We start from the raw sequence: 15,022 nt of genomic DNA on the forward strand, positions 1-15,022 counted from the left end.
TATTGTGCCATAAACTGCTATAAATTATTATTATTATTATTTGTGTGAAAAGGAATAAAAGTTTTAATGTTTTTTACTGCCACTAGCGTTCATTTCAACTAGAAACTACAGTGATTTGTATGTACAGGTACATTTTTTGGAGTTTTGTAAAATAACAAAATAGGTAGAGGCACATTTTCCAATGAGGCTATGTTGCATAAATGAACATAAAATATTGAATAAATAAATAATTTTGTTAGCTTAGACCCATAGAGCTTACTTGTAAGCCTTACTATGATAAAACATTACAGCAAATAGTTGGAGTCCATTCCCACGAAGATATGGCAGGTGGACAGTAATGTTTGTAAAGCTCCAGGTCCACAGCACCCCTCAATCATGGTTGGGAAATTCAACACATATCTGATGGACAACACTAGGAATGACATGCCAGCGCTGGAGTTTTGGTTCTCAACACTATGCTCTCTCCATGGGAAACAGGCCAGCCATTATGGTGTTGAGAGGTTTCATCAGCATTTCGTCTGTGCACCCAGTGCCCCTTAATCTACTTTCCATGGTGAGTCTATTCAGATCAGCATGTAGGCCGGCTGTGGGAACACAGGAGACCACCAGTGGCATATATACTGGGACACTCGACCATACAGACAAATGAAATGGTTCATTGTAATCACAGGATAATATGAATGTCCACAACCACCGATGAGAATTAAGATGAAAAACTTGACATGAAAACTTAACATCGTTTAAAATTTACCACTTAAAAAAAATGGTGGTTTTATCCACCATCAGTGTTGGGAGTAACACATTACAAATTATGCGAGTTACGTAATCAGATTACTTTTTCAAGTAACTAGTAAAGTAACACATTATTTTTTAATGTACAAGAAAACATCTTACATTTTCAAATAAAAGTAACCCTTGTCCCCTCTACAGTAAACATTTGAATTTACATTTCCTTCATCCTGTGGCTTCTTCATTTCAGTTTTGGTGTTAAAAGGCTTTTTACATTTGCCAAAATGCAAAAGTAACATGAAAGTAATGTAACGCATTACTTTGTAACTAAGTAACATGATTAGTTACTTTTTAGGGAGTGAAATATTGTAATGCATTACTTTTAAAAGTAACTTTCCCCAACACTGCCCACCATCATGTAAAAAAGAAATGACTGAAAAAAAGAAAAAAAAAATGGCACAAGTGGCACACTTAATGTGGACTTGAGTCTTGTGGCCTTCATTTATGTGCATCCATGAAGTTGCAATCCATTGCAAGTTGTCCTATACACTATTTTAGCTTTAACATGCATGTTTGTCAATTATGGTTTTACAGGAGTAAAAACAAAAAACAATAAATAACTGTAGTTATTCTGGAAATGTATTTCCAGAAACTGTGGTAACCATGGTGGTTCTTTCTTGGGATTTTGTAGGATCGTTCCTTTGTTGTGTTTATGCATGGCTGAGGGAGTTAATGACGTCAGCATGCTATTGCTTTGCAATTGTCATTGGGTATCTGTCTCTTAGTCTTCAAAATCACAGAAAGGGTTGAGGAGACTGGCCTTGGGTGATTATTGGACTGAACGACTAATGACTGAGACAAATCATTAAAGATGAATGTGGAGAATGTGGCCAGTCAACCTGACACTCCCTGTTTCCAACCAACATAAGGAAGGACAAAAGATCTCATTAGAGAAATTATGAGAGAACAGCATTTAACTTAAAAAGCCACAGAATGTTGCCCTGTCTTAATTTTAGCCATGAAAGGCAATATATTGTTCTGAGAAAAATTTGAGTTTGATTAGTCTAAGCATGTCATTGTTGACAGTAAGGGGGTTTATTTAATTAGGGTCACCAAGTTTATAGTCTGATTGAGCGAAATTCCATTACAAACAATGACTTCTTGATAGTTTTCCTTGAATGTCCAAAACACATATCTATGATTATCTTTACTCCATCATCTAAACAGGTTTATTTGTATAGAAAACATAAATACTAATTCCAAATCTGTATTTTAAATTCATGCAGTTGTTAAACTAGGCAATAATATCATTTACAAAACATAAGCATTCTTCTTACTTCATATTTTATTTTACTTTATTCTAAGTTCTTTATTGTTATTTTATTTTATTTTAAGTAGATGTAATTTGACTTAACTTCTGTCTTTGTGTTTGAGTTAACATATATAAACTGCAGCAGTTATAATTAATAAGAGTAAACCGACAGTGGCCAGTGTGCGTGTTTTATTCTTTATACCCACAGCTGGTTGCAGCTGGCTGCAATCTGTCGCTTACACACTGTACAGTTGCTTCACCTCTGCAGGAAAACTTTTTTTGCTACTAAACTTGCTCACATTCCAGGGTAAGAATGGAGAGTTTGACCAAAGTTATTTATAGCAAGCACAGCATGAACAATTATATACCACAGTAATATTATATATTATAAAATGGACATTCTTCCCAATATATATACAGTCAAAACAAAATTTATTCAAACACCTTCAACATGGTAATAAATGGTAATAAAATATGACAAGAACTCAAGAGTTAAACTGTGTCAGAACAAATTCATCTTGATAATATCAGATAACTTTGATAGAAAGGTATGTAATGAATTCGGTTGAATAGCTGTCAGCTGTTAAATTTAAGTACACAATTAGATCATACCAATTTAGGTCAAATTAGGTCCAATTAGGTCCAATTTTGTTTTACAGGTAGTTCAGTTTTACAGGTAGTTCATTTGTTTTTTAACTTCATGGATGCATATACAAAAGATAACAAATGAGTCAGTTTTGACATCAGTGTAAAAACAGATTGAAAGGTTACACTTTATTTTGATAGTCCACTTTAGACATTCTATTAAGTAACTTTGTAACTACATGTCAACTAATTCTCATTAATTTGCAACTACATTTCTACTAACTCTCAGTAGGGTAGGTTTAGGGTTACTTGCAAAGTTTCTTATAGTCAGTATGTTGTGGACCCATCAAAATAAAGTGTTAGAAGTTATTAAGCAGACAGTCTACTAATTCTCTAATGACTGCTAGTTGACATGTAGTTGCAAAGTTACTTACTGTTAGTAGAAAGTGGACTATCGAAATAAAGTGTTACCGATTGAAATGATTCAACTGAAAAAAATAAAATTAAATCATTTTTAGAACCATGTCGTGAATATATTGCTGTAGAATCTCTACCAGCTGTCACATTTCTACAGTCTCACTGTAAATATATTCATCCCACCCACCCTTATCCAGTGATTCAGCTAATACCTGTTTCAGATTGCTGCTTCATCACTGAAGGGGAGAAATGCCCAGACTCAGCTGTTTCTGCTCATCACTTTAGTCATGCAGACATTTCCATCTTTCCATTAGAAAATATACCACAGCCATAACCTTTCACTAATTCTCAAAGTGTTACACAGTCCAAAAGCATCCGTGCCAAAGCTGCAGCAGCTGCCGAACACCGCTCATAGAGAGTTCATAATCACGAGCTGCGCAACTGTTTTACAAATTTGTCTTTTTCAAAATGATCCAGCAGTGCAATCGCTGCAGTTGTCTGAGATGATCTACACTGACAAAGCTTGATTGTGCCAGGCTTCTTGTGTTGAGTTTTGCGCTGTAATGTGATGTGTATGTTGGGTTGTGATGGGTGTGGTTAGTTAAATTGGATTGTCTTGTGAGATGTTACGTGCATGTGTGTGTGTGTGTTGTATTATGCTGGGTTTTGTTGGGGTGTTTGTATTCATGTTTGGGGTTTGATGTATTTGTTTTAGGTAGGGATGAGTCACTATTGTAATGTTAAAGGATGTCAAGCGTGACAACGCAATTGTGGATCCAAATGTGGGCTTTATTGGTAAACGTGGTAAGACAGGCAGGGTCCAGTATCAGCAAGCAGTAATATCCAGGAAAAGGCAAAAGAGTAATACGTAAACAGGCAAAGGTCAGGACAGGCAGCAAAACAATCCTAAAAACCAGGTAAACAGTCCAAAATAAAAAAAAATAAAAAAAACATGAAGGCAATGCAGGCAAGGCAAGGCGAGGAAAGGCAAGGAAACACTAGCAGAAAACCACAGAAACTAGAACAGGCTAACAATAGACATACAAACAATACTCAGCAATGAGTGTGAGAACGTGTCCAACTTAAATAGTCCTCCTGATTGGAAACAGGTGTGGGTAATCAGTTCCTAGGCAGGGGTTATGGGAAATAGAGTTCGGAATGAGTGGGATGGAGTGCCCTCTAGAGGAGCTCTATATTCAATTAATTGGCTAGGCAACATCTAACTAGTTGACTTAGGGCTGTGCAATAAATAGGAAAAAAACAAATTAAATCAGTGCAATTACAACATCACAAAGGCTGTGATTTAATTAAATAAATATATGCACTGGGTGTTTTACTGTAAAAAATGACCATGATTTTAACGGAAAAAAACTGTGAAAATACTACAGTAAAAACCTGTTAAATGGTTAACGGTAGGTTCCCCTAATATATACGGTGAAAAACTGTAACAGACATTTCAGACAATTTTACGGTGAAATACCGTTTTTGGATGTGAAAAAGAATGTAAAATCTACAGGGAAAAACCGTAAATTGATGTTCCCAGAATTCCCTGTGTTGCATTTCAAATTTTGTTTGAATTTGATGTTTTTTCTTTGAACTAACTATGTTTCTTCTTAGTTTTTTTCTTATCAGTTATGTTTATTAGGGTTGTATTATATTAACTGAAAATTGAGTGTTTAATCTTATCATTATACATTACTGACACTCTATCCTCCAATTTGATACTGTTAAGTGCTTTGACACAATCTGTATTGTTAAAAGCGCTATATAAATAAAGGTGACTTGACTTGACTTGTATGTTACATCTAATGTTGTTAAATTAATGTTTATTGCATATTTCAGTTTAATGAGTCTCACCATGATGGTGTTTAGTGTTTCTATGAATGACACTGTGCACCTTCTATATATGTTATTATTTAAAAGCTGCTTGTGATGGGCTTTGATTCATCATGTGACTTTCTCATCACCACCTGCATTTGGTGGTTATCAGTGTATTTCAAAGGTACAAAACAGATTTCAGTACTTCAATAGGTTAGTATATTAACATTATATCAGTTATTTGAGTTATTTTAAATTTAAGTTAAAACCATAAAATCTAAAATGTTGCTACCATATTTTTTACAGTAGAATTCCGGCAACGACAGCTGCCGGCTTTTTACCGTAAATTTTACGGAATTTGTTCTTTCATTGTACAAACAATCACAGCACACCTGGATTTTTTTTAAATCGCATTTAAGTCACAATCACAATTTTAATCGCAATTCGATTTTTTTTCCCTTAAAGGAACACTCCACTTTTTTTGGAAATAGGCTCATTCTACAACTCCCCCAGAGTTAATAAGTTGAGTTTTACCGTTTTTGAATCCATTCAGCCGATCTCCGGGTCTGGCGATAGCACTTTTAGCATAGCTTAGCATAGATCATTGAATCCGATTAGACCAGTAGCATCGCGTTAAAAAATGACCAAAGAGTTTCGATATTTGTCCTATTTAAAACTTGACTCTTCTGTAGTTATATCATGTACTAAGACCGGCGGAAAATGAAAAGTTGCGATTTTCTAGGCTGATATGATTAGGAACTATACTCTCATTCCGGCGTAATAATCAAGGAACTTTGCTGCCGTACCATGGCCGCAGCAGGCGCAGTGATGCATGGCGCCTGAAAGTAGTCCCCAGCTAGGTAACTAGTTAGAATATAGCTGGGGACTACTTTCAGGCGCCATGTAATAAAACTCAACTTATTAACTCTGGGGGAGTTGGAGAATGAGCCTATTTCCAAAAAAAGTGGAGTGTTCCTTTAATCGTGCAGCCCTTAATTGAATAGTGAAATCATTTGTCTACATTATATACTATATATAACCTAGAACCAAATTTGTTCACATAAGAATTAAAACATTTATGCTTTGCTTTAGTCTGCCAGTAGGAAACCTCAGTTTACATTTAGGTTATCATTATTAGGCTATATTAGGCTAACTGAGACATGTATTAGTACTTGCATATTGCTCTTTTGTTGATTTTGATTGCTTCCATTGTCCTCATTTGTAAGTTGCTTTGGATAAAAGCATCTGCTAAATGACTAAATATAAATGTAAATGTAAATGTTTTAATTGTAATAATCTAGTGTGATTTTTATATGCAGTCGACACCAGATGGTATGGTCCACAAAGATATGATCTCGTGATCATCAAGTCCATCTGGGATTACATGAAGACGCAGAAAAATGAAGGAGACAAATAAAACATTTCTCAAATGGTAACATCTCTCAAGACACTTGGAGAAATTTACCTTAAAATCATTTCATATATATGCTATTTTTGAATGCATGATATTTAATGCAATATTATGACTGTGGTATCTTGCCTGATCTTTCACACCTATCTTGCACATGTTTGTGGTTGATGAGACACGTGCATCTCTGATGTGTGATCTAAGTGGAGAAATCACTTTTTATGTTTTGTAAGTCAAACTTTAAATGTTTACAAGTTCAGTCTACATTTGGTTTTCCTAATTTTATATGTTCAGTACATTTTCTCATTCTTGCATAGATGCACTTGTCTTTCATTGAGAGACTAATTAAAAAGATAAGATGGAGGTGATTCCAAGAATAGTGGTATCTCTTAATTCAATTAATCAGAGTAGTATAATCATTTTTACAGATGGGTCTAGAGAGCTGGGTTTGGGGTGTATGTGGAGAAACCAGAGTTGAAAATTGGCCGACGTATTTCGAATGGAAGCTCTGTTCTTACTACTGAGTTAATGGCAATTCTATGGGCTTTATGGCGGATTGAAGAAGCCAGACCGAGAGAAATTTTTATCTGTTGTGACTCTGCAGCAGCTCTGGAAACTTTAAGAGCAGGAAAATCTAAAGTTCAACCTGATATTGTAAATTACATATTGAGTGTGTCTTTTAGAGTTGGGTTTGCTTGCAATATCACTTTCTGTTGGGTGCCTGGGCATGCGGGGGTGACAGGGAATGAGCAGGCAGATTATACAGCGAAGGAGAGCTTAGGAAGAGAAATAGATATCCATGTATCCTTGGGGAGGGTGGAATGTAGGGAAAGAGTTAAAGAGGGATTCATAAAAGAATGGCAGAGAGGATGGGAAAAGGAAATCAAGCGTAGACATTATTTTTCTATTTAACCTAAACTTAGGAAAATATGTTTTTGTACTTGTCCGTCCCGTAGGGACTGTGTAGATTGAGGTTGGGGCATTGTTAAATAATTTTTTTGTATATTGTAGGAAAGCATATTTCTGCATTATGTGAATGTGGGAATATGGAAACATTAGGGCATGTTTTCTTGGAATGTAGGAAGTATAATGTAGAAAGAAAGAAACTTTTTGATAAATTGGCAGAACTTGTTTTCTGTTACTTCTTTGTTGGGACACGGTGACAAGCATAAACTGATCTCTGAGGCAGTTCTTCAGTGCTTGTATAATACAGGACTGTACAGTGGGGCAAAAAAGTATTTAGTCAGCCACCAATTGTGCAAGTTCTCCCACTTAAAAAGATGAGAGAGGCCTGTAATTTTCATCATAGGTATACCTCAACTATGAGAGACAAAATGAGAAAAATAAATCCAGAAAATCACATTATAGGATTTTTAAAGAATTTATTTGCAAATTATGGTGGAAAATAAGTATTTGGTCAATAACAAAATTTCATCTCAATACTTTGTTATATACCCTTTGTTGGCAATGACAGAGGTCAAACGTTTTCTGTAAGTCTTCACAAGGTTTTCACACACTGTTGCTGGTATTTTGGCCCATTCCTCCATGCAGATCTCCTCTAGAGCAGTAATGTTTTGGGGCTGTCGCTGGGCAACACATACTTTCAACTCCCTCCAAAGATTTTCGATGGGGTTGAGATCTGGAGACTGGCTAGGCCACTCCAGGACCTTGAAATGCTTCTTCTGAAGCCACTCCTTCGTTGCCAGGCGGTTTGTTTGGGATCATTGTCATGCTGAAAGACCCAGCCACATTTCATCTTCAATGCCCTTGCTGATGGAAGGAGGTTTTCACTCAAAATCTCACGATACATGGCCCCATTCATTCTTTCGTTAACACAGATCAGTCGTCCTGGTCCCTTTGCAGAAAAACAGCCCCAAAGCATGATGTTTCCACCCCATGCTTCACAGTAGGTATGGTGTTCTTTGGATGCAACTCAGCATTCTTTCTCCTCCAAACACGACAAGTTGAGTTTTTACCAAAAAGTTCTATTTTGATTTCATCTGACCATATGACATTCTCCCAATCCTCTTCTGGATCATCCAAATGCTCTCTAGCAAACTTCAGACGGGCCGGACATGTACTGGCTTAAGCAGGGGACACGCCTGGCACTGCAGGATTTGAGGCCTTTGTTACTTTGGTCCCGGCTCTCTGCAGGTCATTCACTAGGTCCCCCCGTGTGGTTCTGGGATTTTTGCTAACAGTTCTTGTGATCATTTTGACCCCACGGGGTGAGATCTTGCGTGGAGCCCCAGATCGAGGGAGATTATCAGTGGTCTTGTATGTCTTCCATTTTCTAATAATTGCTCCCACAGTTGATTTCTTCACACCAAGCTGCTTACCTATTGCAGATTCAGTCTTCCCAGCCTGGTGCAGGTCTACAATTTTGTTTCTGGTGTCCTTTGACAGCTCTTTGGTCTTGGCCATGGTGGAGTTTGGAGTTGGACTGTTTGAGGTTGTGGACAGGTGTCTTTTATACTGATAACAAGTTCAAACAGATGCCATTAATACAGGTAACGAGTGGAGGACAGAAGAGCCTCTTAAAGAAGAAGTTACAGGTCTGTGAGAGCCAGAAATCTTGCTTGTTTGTAGGTGACCAAATACTTATTTTACCGAGGAATTTACCAATTAATTCTTTAAAAATCCTACAATGTGATTTTCTGGATTTTTTTTTCTCATTTTGTCTCTCATAGTTGAGGTATACCTATGATGAAAATTACAGGCCTCTCATCTTTTTAAGTGGGAGAACTTGTGGCTGACTAAATACTTTTTTGCCCCACTGTATATAAGAATTTAGTTCAAACTTTGACTGGTGGAGGACAGTAATACGCCCAGCGTCTACACTGCCGGAAAGATATGAGAAGAAGAAGAAGAAGAAGGCACCCAAGCTTTACACAATCAGTAGCTGACTAGAACAGAAATAGCATTCAGTATGTGATGAGTGTTGCTGTACACGCAACGGAAAGCGTTCCTTGTTTAACCTGTGTTTTTCATGTTGTTTTAACAGGTAAACTGACAATAATCATTACTGTAGTAAAGCTCAACAGTACTCTGTTCTTATAGAGTTGTAGTTCGCACCTGAGACATTAAGAAAGGTTGACTTTAACCGTGATTAAGAGTGTCGTATATAAAATGGCGGACGAGAGTGTTATCAACTCCAAGAAAGACTAGCTTTCAGCATGAGCAAAGTGAGAAGTAAATGTCTACAAATATAGTTGAGATAAGAATGCAAAACGAGGAATGATGATGAATTAAATAGATGTGTACAAACATTGATTAGTCGTGTGTAGTGACATACAGCCTGAGTTAAGAAAGCACACGTGTCTATGATAAACACTATGTTAACATGATAAAACCAACCTGGTCTCATGGCATAAACGTACCTGGGGGCACTTTTTAGCAAGACTGTTTTTACATACCTTACTGCACGTTTCGCCACAGTTTCATAGAGAAATGTCCACTGAGTGGCGCTAAAACACGGGTTCAGTACGTAAACTCTGGCACGTTGATATAAGTATACATTGCTGTGTTTTTATTACACTGCTTCAGGTACGTATTGCGGCGATTCAGAATTCAAATATCCCGGGACTATTGCTAAAAATTAATGCTCTATCGTGTTGGAAATATGCCCTACACCAAACCCAACCCTAAACCTACCCGATAGTGTTGACAAATGCAAAACTGATATAAAAACACATTTGTTGATGCAACCATGCTATTTGGACTTATATGCAGATTTGAACTGTTTTGTCGAGTTACATGGGATTCGAACCGGAGCTCCTCAGCTCTCAAGTACGTCTTCCCGTGAGTTACCGAACAAACCTAATGTTACCGTCTATGAAAACCCATAATGCTAGATATGAAGCTGGATATGTGTGATGCTAATGTTTAAAAGTATCAGTTTTCAAATCTCCCAGCATATTAATATTGTTTTGAAGTCATAACATGATATTCTTCAAGTAATTGTGCAAAAATTATGCTTTATTAATCAAAACTAAATTTGTGTGAAAAGGAATAAAAGGCGTCAGCGTTTTACTGCCTTCAGTGTTCATTTCTTTTGGAAACTGCAGTGATATGTACTTATTGGTACGTATTTCGCGTCTTGCTAAAAAGTGCCCCCAGGTACGTTTATGCCATGAGACCAGGTAGGATAAAACTTCACTCAAAGCGTCACTCTGTCAGCCATTACATTTAAAACCGCATTCGGGATGTACTGTTAATAAGAATTCCAGTAAGATTCAGTGGTAAAATGCTTTTATTAATCTTTTTGTCAGATTGTTATGGAAAACATAGTAACTGGTGTTCGGTTAAGATCTAGTTCATGAAATAAAGTCAGTTCGTTAGCATATTTCATAGAAGATTAAAAGCTGTGATTAAAAACAATTAAAATGGTGATTAAAAAGAGTATTAATACAGCTTCATACAGTTATCAACGCTGGAGTAATGTGGATATACTAAATAGTTATTTTCATAGTTATGTTTGAGTTTATACATTACTTGCTTGTACTCATTTTGAAGACGTTTGTGATACTTTAGTGATATTATTCATCATAGTTTTCCTTTATACCTTGTGAGAGTGAACAATGAGCACAATCGGATTTCTTTTGTTACAATGTTTTTGGATTTAGAGCAGGGATTCCTTGAGAATTGAGTGTGGTATACAGAGTAATGTGTCCATTGCCATGTATCTGTGTAGACATTTGCACTATCAGACATGTTATTGTTTATGATACTCTGTTAAGATAGCTGACTAAAAGAACAGAAATAGCATTCAGTACGTGATGAGTGTCAGTGTGCACGCAATGGAAAGCATTCCTTGTTTAACCTGCAAAAGCAAAAGCTTTTTTATTAATCTGTAGAGTAATATAAACCATGAAACAGTTGTGTACTGTTGCAAAAATAAAAATCAAACTACTTTTTAAAAATCACACTTGGACTACAAATCTACACACACCTGAGGAGACCAACTCATTCACACAACCAGGAGCCATCATTCTCACAAAAAGAAAAGAAAGAAAAGGGGCCTCTGGCGATCTATCTCTCAAGTTACATGAGCACAGATGGCCTGGTGTACATATTCCCTGATTTCTCCTGTTCCAGTGTAAACAAATGCCAACCTGTTCATCCACTGCTCTGGATACTCACAGCATCAGACATGTTTTTTTTTTTTTTTTCATTAGTTTTGTTTTGAAAATTGGCTTCCTTCTAATAGATCATAAGAGTAGATGAGCACTGGTAATTTTCACACCACATGAAGTTGCATGAATGACAGGAAGGAAGACATTTTGTGTGGCAATAAAGAGAAGCTACTAAAAGCATCTTCTAGGTGTTGCAGAGATACAAGTACTTAAACAAGTGCTTTAACAAGTTTACATGTAGTCTACTTTTTTTTTTTTTTTTCACACAATCAGGAACACACTTAGGATAGCAACTTTGCAAATCCCGATAAGCCCGGTAAAGCCGACACAGTCATCATTGTGTCTAAATCATTTTGCTATTAAAGAAGTCTAACTTTTAAGGCAGATCTCAATGTGAAAACTGCTTCAGCACTGACTAAGGGAAATGCAGTCATGCAGCACAAATGGGCTTTCAACACCCAGAGCCCACTGCACTCGTACCACCAGAGTTGAGCTCTGTTCACACACTTATAAGAATGCTGTACAGAATGAGGCACAGCTCAAACTGTTGTACATTGCAAAAAATGTTGTCATAATAATAGTGGGATTCTCGTAACTGAAGCAATGAGACTGTCTGAAACTTATCTCCTCATTTCCAAACTGCTGAAGAGTCTCAAGCAGCCGATATGTTGATCAAAACACTAAACTACAAAAGCCAAGTATGGAAACTCTCAGCTCATGTCAAAAGTAACCCACAATTTATTAATCTAAAACTATTTAGTCGAAACATTTAAAAAGAGACGCACGTGTGAATACACAAACAGAAATGCAACATATTGCTACAGCTGACTACTTCTTACAATCTAACTACACTCTCACATGGGTATTAATGTGTAGAACTTTGATAGTTCCATATAACCTTTCCATTCCACAAAAGGTTCTTTATAGTGGAAAAAGGTTTTTCAGATTATTAAAATGTCTTCATACGAAGGAAACAATGGTTGTTTTAAGAACTGATCACTGAAACGTTCTATGAAGAACCCAAAATTCTTCTCACTGGATATGGTTTAGACAAAACAGCACCAACTACAATTTTACTTCTTACAGTATCTCATTACAGTCTCATTACACTCTCAGTCTCACATGGGTATTAATGTGTAGTGATTTGAGAAGAACAGTGTATGAAGTGTATCAGATACTGCTTTCACCCTTTAAAGACCTGTGTGAACCATTGTGCTGGTAGCAGCAGCCTGGCAAACAACCAAAGATTGAGCCCCAGCAGATACTGATTCACATGTATTATTCACACAATCAACAAACCCCGCAAGAACCAAAGTCATCCACATGAGATGGGAAATAAATATAAAAAGGCCTAGACATACACATCAATAGGAAGGCAAACAGACAGAAGACAAGCCTGGTCACAGGTGCTACACATTTTCATGGCACCATAGATGCTGTAAACAGGTGTCTTTCACCACACACACACACAAGAAAACTCACACTTGTTCATTTCACACAACTGTTTAAACACACTCACAAATGAACAAACAGACACATACAGAAATGCCTGAGTGACCCCCCTCACACTCGGACTCTAAGTAAATCATTCAGCCTTTTCGTTAATTGCAAATCTCAAATCTTTTCAGGTCTCTGCAAGTAGCATGTGATTTCTTCCATCTTAAGTTTTATAATGTATTACTGGACTTGGTCACAGTTAAGGAGGTTGTTATTTGATGTTGAATGGATCAAAGAAAACAACTATTTTACAAGGTGGCCATTTTGTATGAATTTGTACAATGTGATTTGTACGGAAATGCATGAAAATAAATAAATAAATAAGAATGAAAGTCCACTCCAAAACCATCAGAAAATGAGAATGAAAAAGAAAAAAGAAAAAAAAAAAGAAAAAAAATGACATGGTACAAATTCATATGAAATAGCCACCAAGTTACCAGTATGTAAAATAGCTACAAACTGAGGGTTGACTTGTCTTTACATTTCAAACTTGTCCAAAAAGGAGACCTGAGTTATTCTTTTAGTGCCCCATCATGACAGATGTTTTACAGCCTTAGACCATATCATCCAAACCTTAACTGAACCAGGAGGAGAAAATATCTGAGAGAAAGGTTTCAAGAACTGAGCTGAAAACCAAATGACCAACCTGACTATTAAAAACAAAACAAAGTTAAAAGACAAGCTTGTATATACATAATAAATCAATATTATAAACGACTTCTGGCAGATACACTCTTAAAAATAAAGATTCTTTATTGGCATCAATGATTCCACGAGGAACCTTTAACATCCATGGAAAAAAAGGTTTCACAAAAGGTTCTTTAGAATGGAAAAATGTTCTTCAAATTACTAAAATGTCTTCATACTAAGGGGAAAAAAAAAAAAAAATGGTTCTTTTAAGAACTGATCACGGAAACGTTCTTTGAGGAACCCAAAATGGTTCTTCCATGGCACCACTGGATGTGGTTTAGACAAAACAGCACCAACTACAATTTTCAAAATAGGTGTTTGTAACTTTTTACAACTTTTTAAATCTCCAAATAACTATATAATCAACTCAAAAGCCATATTCAGGGAAAAAACAAAAAACAAAAAAATAAAGTATAATGTATATTCGTTGCTTAATCTAAAATGCTGGAAATAACCACTGAAGAACATTTACTTTTAAGATCAGACTTTGTGATATTGCTCTTTGAATTCTTTCAGTGTGAAAAGCCATTGTCCACTGGTGACTTGTCGCATCACGTTGGGCATTGTTAAGTTGTCTGTAAGTAAGCAGCAGCATGCCTTCCCCCACATGCCGCAGCTCAATACCGATGAGCGCTGGACGATTGATGCACTAATCACCATTCCGACATACAATCACTAACATTTCACCATTCAGAAAGAGTTTATTTCTTTACGAACTATTAGACTATTAAACGCATCGTTTCTTGTTCCTATAGAGGAGATAGAAGTAACACAACTGTTTAAAAACGAACGGGGCACAGGTGCAGGATGAACGGAAGATGAAGGGGGTCTGGAGCGCCTAAAGCGCGCATCTGATCAGACACCAGATCAGTCAATGATCTCGATTAACAGCAACGATATACAACATCTAATTCCACTCACATTCTTTTCTCATAAGGCTGGAGCTGCCGGTGCAAGGCGAGAGAGAATCCAAAGAGGCTGCCCGGTTGACCATTCTTCCTAAGGACGTTTTGCGCGTCCAGGTTAAATGCACTTGTAGAAGTCCATAAGAGCAATGAAAAAATGCACAATTTCAGAGTCCCCTCCTCGAAGAGCACCATTGCCTGTAATTAATGTGGTTGTATGAATATAGCCCTTGTTTTGCGGTAGTTCCCGCTGCACTGAGAGGACAGAAGCTGTAATCCGCACTGCACTGCGCTCAATAAGAGAGAGAGAGAGAGACACCCGTCGCCCCTCCTCTCTCTCTCCTGTCCCCTCAGCGCTCTACGTCACTATTGAGAGATGGATGAGTCTCACCCGGTCTCGCCCCATCCGCACACGGCTGTGATTTATGAACACTGTGTCCTCAAGTTGCTTGAATTCATTGCCAATATTATATTCATAAGCGAAATGTGTGCACTTACACATTCTGGGTATTCATGATCTCGAAAA

The 15,022-nt window shown here is 36.9% G+C and overlaps 1 protein-coding gene across 3 annotated transcripts in view; it reads right to left on the reverse strand.

The window, feature by feature from the left end:
* Positions 1-14,771, reverse strand: part of itga6a (integrin, alpha 6a) — a 33,283-nt gene extending 18,512 nt beyond the window's left edge. For all 3 annotated transcript variants that reach the window (XM_058787986.1, XM_058787985.1, XM_058787987.1), the window contains exon 1: positions 14,513-14,771. In XM_058787986.1, coding sequence (XP_058643969.1) covers positions 14,513-14,691 — 179 coding nt within the window. In that variant the 5' untranslated portion in view covers positions 14,692-14,771. The remainder of the gene's footprint in view (positions 1-14,512) is intronic.
* Between the last annotated feature and the right edge of the window lie 251 nt (positions 14,772-15,022).

The sequence above is a fragment of the Onychostoma macrolepis genome, chromosome 09 (genome assembly GCF_012432095.1).
Source record: "Onychostoma macrolepis isolate SWU-2019 chromosome 09, ASM1243209v1, whole genome shotgun sequence".
NCBI lineage: Eukaryota > Metazoa > Chordata > Actinopteri > Cypriniformes > Cyprinidae > Onychostoma > Onychostoma macrolepis.